Source organism: Pteropus medius, unplaced genomic scaffold (assembly GCF_902729225.1).
Source record: "Pteropus medius unplaced genomic scaffold, Ma_sr-lr_union100, whole genome shotgun sequence".
Taxonomy (NCBI): domain Eukaryota; kingdom Metazoa; phylum Chordata; class Mammalia; order Chiroptera; family Pteropodidae; genus Pteropus; species Pteropus medius.
In genome coordinates, this window is record NW_024342470.1 from 998,248 (window position 1) to 1,007,861 (window position 9,614).

The 9,614-nt window shown below is 37.6% G+C and overlaps 1 protein-coding gene across 1 annotated transcript; it reads right to left on the reverse strand.

Annotated features, from left to right (window-relative positions):
• Window positions 1-7,804: 7,804 nt before the first annotated feature.
• LOC120603117 (olfactory receptor 10A3) lies at window positions 7,805-8,845 on the reverse strand. Its single transcript, XM_039863449.1, has one exon. The coding sequence runs from the start codon at window positions 8,779-8,781 to the stop codon at window positions 7,837-7,839; it is 945 nt and encodes a 314-aa protein (XP_039719383.1). The 5' UTR covers window positions 8,782-8,845; the 3' UTR covers window positions 7,805-7,836.
• Window positions 8,846-9,614: the final 769 nt, after the last annotated feature.

Here is a 9,614-nt window from a genome sequence, read left to right on the forward strand (position 1 = left end):
TTCAGTAGTGGAGCGTGTTTTGTTCTTATGGACATAGTATATGAATTATGAAGTCACAGTCCAATAGCTGAGAATCTGTGTCTGCATTCACCCCAGACAGTCTTGGCAGGTCGTGTAAACTGGAACTCATCCTGATGGAAGTTCAGTTTGGCAAATTGGGAGAATGGCCAATTACTCAGATTATTGAATCTTTCAAATAAAAGGGAGGAAGTGAAGAATGTGGCTCAGGAATCTTGTCTGTAAAGTACAAAATCCATAAAAATTCTTTTGCAAGTTTTACTTTATGTAGTTTGAAAATTAAACATAGCCTTAAAGCAACATAAATGTTTTATAACTTATGTTCTATTCCCCTTACATTGCTATCAGTAGCATCTATTTTTCTGAATTTAAAATAATAGAAAATTTAAGACTGCAAAATATAAAGTATTAAAAAGTAAATGGATGGAAAAAGTTACAAAATTTTCATAACAACCTAAAAATTGAAAGTTACACCGTAGTTTTTTTATATTTATTATAAATATTTATCATGTTCAAAATGCCTGTATGCGACTTGGTTAAATGTGAAAACTGCAGGAACACACAAAGGGGATTGTATTTTAGATATACCTATCTTAGGTAATATGTAAATAATTCTTGACTTCATGCATAGACTGGTTGTGGCCAATAATATTAAGATTGGCCTATATGGGAAATTTTAAGAGCCAGTTCTCTATGGCTTGTCCTTGTGACCATGATGATTCAAGAAGAGTCCCATTTTTGTCATTCTGAAATTGTGGTTTAAATGTTTCCACTCCCTCTTTTTTTCCCCCTCTCTCCTCCTCATCAAGAAGTTCACTTAATCATTAAACAAATACTGAGTAAGCAATTAACATTTTCTAGGCTCAGTAATCTCAGGTACATGTTTGATCCCACAACAGAGAGCTGGGAACACAACATGATCGAGCATTGCGCCCTTACCTCGGTGCTCTGTAACTCCTCTCGTTAAACCTTGTTCTATTTTTCTCCATTATCACCAACTGACAGTTTCTATATAAATCTAACTCCCTCACGAAAAGGTGAACTCCAGGAAACAAAGATTTTGTTTTGTTCCTTGCTACATTCACAGCGTCTATTATACACGCTATGCCAATATTGGATGAATAGAGAATAAAAAATGAGGAAAATCCACCACACCTTTAAGGAACAGAGTGCTTTTTAAAAAGTGAAACCAGATCACGCCACTTTTGGGAAGCAGAAGTAGTAACAAGTGCTTTAGACATTTCAATGAGAGAAAGATTACTTTTGAATATGGAGGAAGAGTGAACAACCATAATTATAGTATGTCATCAGTGGAAGTTATGTTAGGTGGAAGGAGAAAGGTGCAAGGAGGGATGACTTGCTCAGGTCAAAGGTATTTGATGACACCTTAGCGATACAGTGGAGGCCTCCTGTCCTTTGTGTGATGTTTCAAAAACCAGCAAATACACTGTGGGAGATGAGAAACCCAGGAGAACACAGTAAGGATAAAGTAAGCTGAAGACATTAATTATTATTAGAGTGCAGATTGGTAGGACCTTAGCAGACAGAAGGCAAGTCGATTAATTTCTGAGTTGACCATAGCCATCCATTAAAAGTAAATGTGTGGATTGACCTTAATAGTTGTATTTTGGATTTCAAAAAATCACCTAAAATTAGTAAAATGTAGTCACAGGGTCAAACATATAAAACCTATTTCTAATGAGAAAAAAAAAGAGAGAGAATGACTTGTACTTAGTTGCAAATACTTAAAAGCGGACAAATTTTTGAAAATTAGAGAATTTAGGGTATCATGTAAATAAAATAGAAAACCTCATATTGTAATTGTAAATAAAATAGAAAACCTCATATTGTAATTATAAATAAAATAGAAAACCTCATATTGTAATTCTGTTCCATAACATGCTTACAATTAGTAAGCATGTTATGGAACAGAACATTTGTGTTTGGTAAAGAGCAGCTGACCACAGATGCTCCGTATTTTGTCTATAAGTTAGAACAGCCTAATGTTGTCTAGAATAACTCACTATATGAAATACTTAAGCAGATCACTCCCTTCTCTAGGTTTCATCCTTACAATTGAAAAAGGGAGGAATTAGATTTTTTTTTTTTACCAACTTCCCTTCCAGTTGCAAACTTCTAAGTTTTAGTGATTAGTACATGCAAAGTACTTTTACCTCCAATTATTGCCTGAACTCTTCTCTATAAAGAAGAGAAAAAACCGACTTAAATATTTCAGCCGTGTCTGTTATTCCTGAGCACTAAGACATTACTTCAACATCTCCAACTGTCGGGGAGGAGCAATGTAGGTGGATATCCCAACAGATACACAAGCAGAATCTTCACTTTCTTACCTATTGACTCTGTCTCTTTAAATTTCACACCACTTCATCAGAAGTTTTACCTCTGGTCAAAAACCACCTTCTCATAAATATAACTCAGTGATTTGGTACACTGATTCTAGAACATCATATGGCATTGTAATATATATATATTATGCCCTGGAGAAGCCTTCCCTAGAGAAGATGGAATCACTTCATAAACACTTTTCCGTATTTTTGCATGATAACTAAAGAGGCTTGAACTTGGCCCCTCTGGTGAAAAAGCTCAAGAGCACAAACGTGGAGCCACAGCATCTTCATATTCCTATAGGGAAAAATGCCTCTTCACACAGGAGACTCCGTTTCACCATGATATCTACCAATAGGAGGTGAAAGCAGAGGCTGAATAAAGGTTGTAAATGGGGAAAGAAGAGAGTGGCGGGGGTGAGCAAAGGCAGGTGAGCTAGAGGTAGACGATCTGATTAGATGGGATGCACAGTTTGGGCAGTGGCGGGAAGCAAGTTAAGGAAAGTAGATTGAAGCCTCTGTAGAAAGCCTGCGTGCCCTCCCACCATGCAAGAAGAACGTTTGATCATTTCTAGTAGAAATATAGAGTCACTGAAAATTTGTGAGAAAAATGTTATTAAATCGTTTTCATAGGTAGAAATTTTAACCTAGAAGTGAAAAGATCTGGCCTAGTTTGCGTGATTTAAACAAATCATTTAGCTTCTCTGATTCTTTTGCTTTTTTTTTTTGTTTGTAAAATAAACATAATGTCATTAATCTCGTGGAATTGTATGAGAATCAGAGACTCGGGGATCAGTCCAAACTGGCTTGAACAATTAATAGGCCATTGGCTCAGTCCCAGCAGAGTGAAGAGATGAATGAATCTGCAACTTGGCTTTGTCTGGAACTGGATCATGTGGCCAGAATGCAGGTTACCTTCGTCTGCTTCTCACCACTGCCTTCCTGGAGCAGATTTCTTTCTCAAGGAAGTTCACCCCTCCTGGCAGCAGTAAGGCTGCCAGCAACACTTAGTGATACATTCTATCTAATCTGCGTCCAGTGGAAAAAGTACCAGTTATCCTGAGGAAAAAGGATTTTCATTCACAGACTGCAGTCCAAAGATTCCACCCATTTCATTTACCATGCAAAGTACATGCAATAACACACCATGCATGAACCAGTCACCTGTACTAGGTGTGGGAAGTGCTGCCAGTATGTGCTTTCCAGGTTCATATTCCATAAAATCCCATGTGGGCTTCTATCATACTGATAAGTTCTATTTCTTGATGTCAGTGATGGTGGTGCAGGTGATGTGTATCAGACTTAAAAGAAAAATGTACAGAAACATTTCAGATGCATGCTAAAGAAGATAAAAACATGCTAACGGGGATAAAAATATTAGAATCAAACCGGAATTCATAGACAATAGCACTAAAAAATCAAAATGTAGAAACATAGTTATCATATATTTATCATTCTCCATTCCCCATTCAGACCTTTATTCCCTCCCCTTTTCTGTTTTTGTTTTCTCAAGTTATCCCTATTTATGCAGTGAGTTCATTTCTAGGTTACAATAGCTGCTGCCTTTTTCTCTTTTTAAAATGGTTTTTTTTTTTGACATTTAACCATTATGTAATATTTAAGTGTATAATACCCTGTTCTGAATAAGGGTTGCATTTTCTTGTTTCTCTTTTCATCTTATTTATAGTTTTATATTTTTTTGTCCTTTTGTTTCTGATAGAATGATCCCCTTCAGTATTTTCTGTAATGCAGGCCTTATGATGGAAAATTCCCTCAGCTTTTGTATGTCTGAAATGGTCTTTATTTCTCCATCATATCTAAAGGAGAACTTTGCTTGACACATTATTCTTGGCTGGTATTTTCTCTCTTTCAAAATTTGAATATTTGGTTCCACTTCCTCCTAGCTTGTAAATTTGTGCTGAAAAGTCCAGTGATAATCTAATGGGTTTTCTGTTATAGAAAAAGACACTTTAAGGAGGACTAAAGAAAGTAAGAATTAGTCAATTAAAAACTGGAATGATAAGCATATCAGATGGAGATAAAGGCATAGCTCCAGGCCAGAATAGAATAGTGACTTCAAAGCAGAGTCATGATTCCATTCTGGCCTGGAACTGTCAAAACATGCCTTTCTCATCTGATATCTTTTCACTCCATTTTTCAACTAATTCTTATTCTTTCTTTAGTTCTTAAAGTGTCATTTCCTTAAGGTAACTATTCTTGACCACCCCCGCCCTCTGTCTCTACAGCTGGCAGCGCTGTTGTGTGCATTTACCACACACACACACACACACACACACACACACACACACACACACACACCAGTTTAGGTGGTTCCAGAGGGGGGAGAAGGGGGGGAGGGAGGCATGGCAGGTGATGGATAAAAGGAGACAAATACATGGTGACAGAAGGAGATTCAACTTTGGGTGGTGAACATACAATGCGACATACACATGACGTATTATTGACTTGTACCTATATTGACTTAAAGCCTATATAATTTTATTAACCAATGTCACCCCAGTAAAATTAATAAAAATAAAATAAAATAATATTTTAATACTGTGCCCCATCTTTCACCTTCCCTTCAAATTTCTCAGATATCTTAAGAAAGAGAGAACAGTTTAGTGTTTCCGTGTGCATGGGATGGTTGGGCTGACTGCTGTGAGTTTTATGTCTATGTGTCTCCCTCCCTCTTCCGTCAAGGAGAGCAGTCTTAGCAGAGCAGTGGAACCTGGTGATGTCTGGATCGGATAGAGACAAGGAGTGAGGAGTTAAAGTTAATGAGATAGACAACTCCTTCATGGTTCTTAACTGAAAGGGCAGTCGTTAGAAAAGGATGAGGGTGTTGACAATGGGATTTTCTTTTCCAGAAGCAAGAAATTCGAGCATCTTTATGGCCTGAGGAAAAGGCAAGTAGGGAAGGAAAGTTTGAAAATACAGGAGAGAGGGGGTATAACTGATGGTGGGCTTTAACCTGAAGGCACACGGCCTTGGGCCTAGGCCGACCTCTTCTCACAGAGCACACAGGACGTTCTTCTCATATTCCATGCACATCATGGCTCCATCTCGCCTCTGTGGCCTATGGAAGATGTTACCTCACAGGCAAAGTTAAGATTAGCCTTGTGCTGCTCTCAGTACAGGGGCAGAGCACCCAGCATTTATTTATACAGTGCCTCCTCCTTACCACCTGCTTTAGCTATCAGAACTGAGGCCCACACGATGGCCTGCCTCTTCCCTTCCACATTCGTAGTTCCTCAGGTTTTCTCTGCATACTTACTGCATGCTCCAGTGTCCAAGAAGCAGCTTCACCTTCTTTTAACCTGGCTCAGCATTTTTCTCTTACCTGGTTCTTGCTGGGCCTTTTACCAGCATTTAGACCCTGCTCTTCCATCAACTTTGATCTCGTTGTCTGGAACCACCCAGCCTCTTCCCATTATTCTGCTCTGCACTTTGAAACTGTACCCATCAGATAGATCAGAGCTCCACTCCCTGTCAAACCACATAGGGTTTGAAACTTCCTGTGCCCCACCCCTGACACATGAATGGACATGCCACATCTCTGCTTAGACCTCATCCCTGATTTCAGAATCACAAGGTGATGTTTAGAAGGTTACTTTTTCCTGTCCATATTGGTTGAGGTTGGAGATCTTGGTGTCAACTTCAAAGGCAAGATGTCAAGTGTCTGTCTTATTAGCTGCCATGAGATTAAAGCTAGTGTTGCTGGAATTGCTGCTGTTTAGAGTAGAATCATAACAGGGTCCTTCTGGACTGGCAGTTTTTGTCAAAGTTATAACTTAATGTAAAATCACTGTGACTCTGAAATCATTAGGTATGCAACTAAACCTTTACCTTGCCGGTTCCACTTCTGTTGCTCACCCAGGTAGAGACATGGTATGATGTGGTTTCCATGACTTCCCAAAGTCGGTGACTGTCCAATAATCTTTGAATTCCTCAAGAACAGAGACTATTTTTCCAGGGACAGTTATATTAACAGTAACCTCTAACAAACACTTGTTTAATCAATGAATGAATAAACAAATGAAATAAAGAACAAAAATCAAAATGAAGCTGCATATTTGGCTTGGGATTTAGGCTTTGGGAGGTCCCCCCTTCACCCCGCACCCCCCCACCCCACCCCACCCCCCACCTCCGCCATGGCCTTATTTAATCGATCCCTCTACGGGACAAGAGAAGGAAATTTCAGGACACCAGAAGACAGAATCTGATGAAAGGATTTCCAAACACCCATTTAATGCCCTACCGAAAAGATCATACAATATTCAAATATTACTCAAACTGGCTTCAACCATTTGATGACAAAATCCAATCAGTTTTGCATTTCTGCTTCTCATTTTTGGCAGAGTCAGTAGTAATTAAAAGATTGTTTTTCCCACAGCTGAATGGCAATGGGAAGAGCATTTTACCTCCTTTATTACCATCCCTGGAGCGGAAACTAAGAACTGTAGGAGCTCATGTGTTGTAGGTTCAATAATGGGGTCCCTCTCTATTTTTGAATAGCAATATTAAAATAGGAGGCAAGCATTAAATGTTTGAAATGTTGCAAGAGGAGAAATTATTCTGGGGAAGATCACACAGTAAATAATGTGACTCGAGGACCATAGAAGATGCACACAAATAGTTGATCACTTAGTTTCCCATAATTAAAATATAATGAATTGTCTTATGTTTATAAACAAAGTGTTAGAGACATTTTGAGCCCACGAAGGGAAATTTAGCAGAAGTCTCTACAAACACTGGTTTGTAAGTGAAAAAGATACTAAAGCTATCAAGTGAGACTTTAGGAAAGTTCCCATGTCTTTCTTCGGTCACCAACATTCTGATGAATATCTGGAAAAATAACAAGAGAAATCCTGTTTTAAATAATAATCTGTGTGAGTACAGGAAGTAGAACCAGTTCATTCTCCCTAAAATAGCTATTTTTAGTCATTCATGGAACAGATTTTCATTCTAGAAATAAAAATCTCATGTATTTGTGTCTTGAAGCTTTACCCTTTTAGTGTAACAGAGTGGGCCTTCAGGTCCATCTGAAGGGGTTACAATAATTTTGAAAAGTAATTAAACAATAGTTATTAAATTTATAAAGGTATATACTCTTCGTCCCATCAGGACAACTTTGAAGAATCTATCATACAGAAATAAAATATCAGGACATAGGAAACTAGATGTTTATTGAAGCTTCATCTTAATAACAATAATCCAGTAATGACTTGAATGATCATAATAGAGGAACTGATAAATAAATCATTGTATTATATGAAATCTTATATATTTAAGAAAAATGAAAGACAACAGTACACTATCAAAAGGGAGGGAACCATAATATATTATTGAACTTGGAAAACTCAACAAATTAAACATGTTCATACTAAAAATGAAGAATGTTCGGCCATTTATTAAATTAAAATAGAGTTCTGTCAGGCAATAGCAAATATCACATGGCTTCCCAGCACAATCAGATTGTGTGTAAATCTATTTTTCTTCGCCACAATTTTTTTAAAGCTCTTTTCATCTCACTGTTTCGCAAGCTGTAGATCAGTGGATTCAGCAGAGGTGTAAGCAATGTGTAAGCCAATGACATTAATTTCTTGGTTTCTGGGGAGTAGCCAGATTTGGGTTGTAAATAAGTCATATTGGCCGTGCCATAGAAGAGGGCGACAGATGTGAGATGGGAGGCACAGGTGGAAAAGGCCTTTTGCCTTCCAGTGGTTGACGGCATCTTCAGGATGGCAAAGAGAATTCGAATGTAAGACAAGAGTATCAACAGGAAAGGAACCACAATAATCAAAATGGTGCCAGTGAATGCATAGATTTCAAACAAAAAGGTGTCTGCACATACAAGCTCTAACACTGGAGGAGTCTCACAGAAGAGATGATTAATTTCACTGGGGCCACAAAAGGGAAAACTGAAAACCCACGTGGTCTGCACAGTAGCTACCATGATCCCTGACACCCATGAGAACATTACTAATTTTATGAAAACACTTTTGTTCATAATCACTGGGTAGCTCAGAGGATGGCAGATTGCCGCAAATCGGTCATATGCCATTGCCCCCAGGAGAAAACATTCAGTCCCACCAAAAAGAAGAAGGAGATACATCTGTGCAAAACAGCCCACAAACGTAATTGTTGTTTTCTCAATGGAGAGGACCACCAGCATTTCAGGCATGATGACTGCACTAAAACTCACATCCACCACAGACAAGTTCAGAAGAAACAGATACATGGGAACATGGAGACTCTGTTCCAGGGAGATAATGAATATAATAATGGCATTTCCCATCAAGGTCACCAGGTAAATAACCAAGAAAACCCCAAAGAGCTGCTCTTGGAGTTCAGGAAAGTTAGAAAATCCCAAGAGGATGAATTCAACCACAGAGCTCTGATTTTGCCTTTTCATTTCAGTAGCAGAGCATATTTTGTTTTTATGGACATGATATGTTAATTATGAAGTCACCATCCAGTTGCTGAGTTCGAGTCTGAAATTCTTAGCAGAAGATGAAATGATGAGCTTATTTTGACAGATCCTCAAGTTGGCAGTTTTGAGAATGGAAGTATTGGAATAGTAAATCTTTCAAATACAAATTAAGAAGTGAAGAATTTTGGCTGAGAAATTTTGTTTTAAAAGTACAAAATAACAGCAGATGTTTTCTGGCAATTTTTTGCTAAGTTGAAAATTAATCCTATTCTTAAAATATGCACAGATATTATATTATTTAGAATTCACTGTCCATTACATTGATGTATACATCTTTGTTCTTTTCCAGTGTATATTTATACATGAATTTTCAAATAGCAAAAAAAATCCAGAAAAAAATATATAATTTATAATTCAAAATTATAACAAATTTTTGATGAATATTTATTACAAATGCAAAAGTACAAAATAGATTTATATTACTTAGTTAAAAATGAAATATATGAATAGTACACCCAAACAAATATAGAAACACTCAAAAGGGGTTGATTTTAGATGCATTTTTTGCAGATGAACATAAGTAAATTGCTCTAAGCATGCTGATTTCTGGTTAGAGTAGATCTGACTAATTATTTGAGATTTTCCCGAATGAGAAACTTTGAAGGTCAGTTCTCTATGGTCCATCTTCGTGACCATAAAGTGGCTTTGAGGGCTATAGGAAATATCATTTTTAGTCATTCTCTCTCTCTCTCTCTCTCTCTCTTTACATACACACACACACACACACACACACACACACACACACACACACACAC

Coding starts and splice junctions, on each gene's coding strand:
- LOC120603117 (XM_039863449.1), bottom strand. CDS start 8,781: ATGAAAAGGCAAAATCAGAGCTCTGTGGTTGAATTCATCCTCTTGGGA.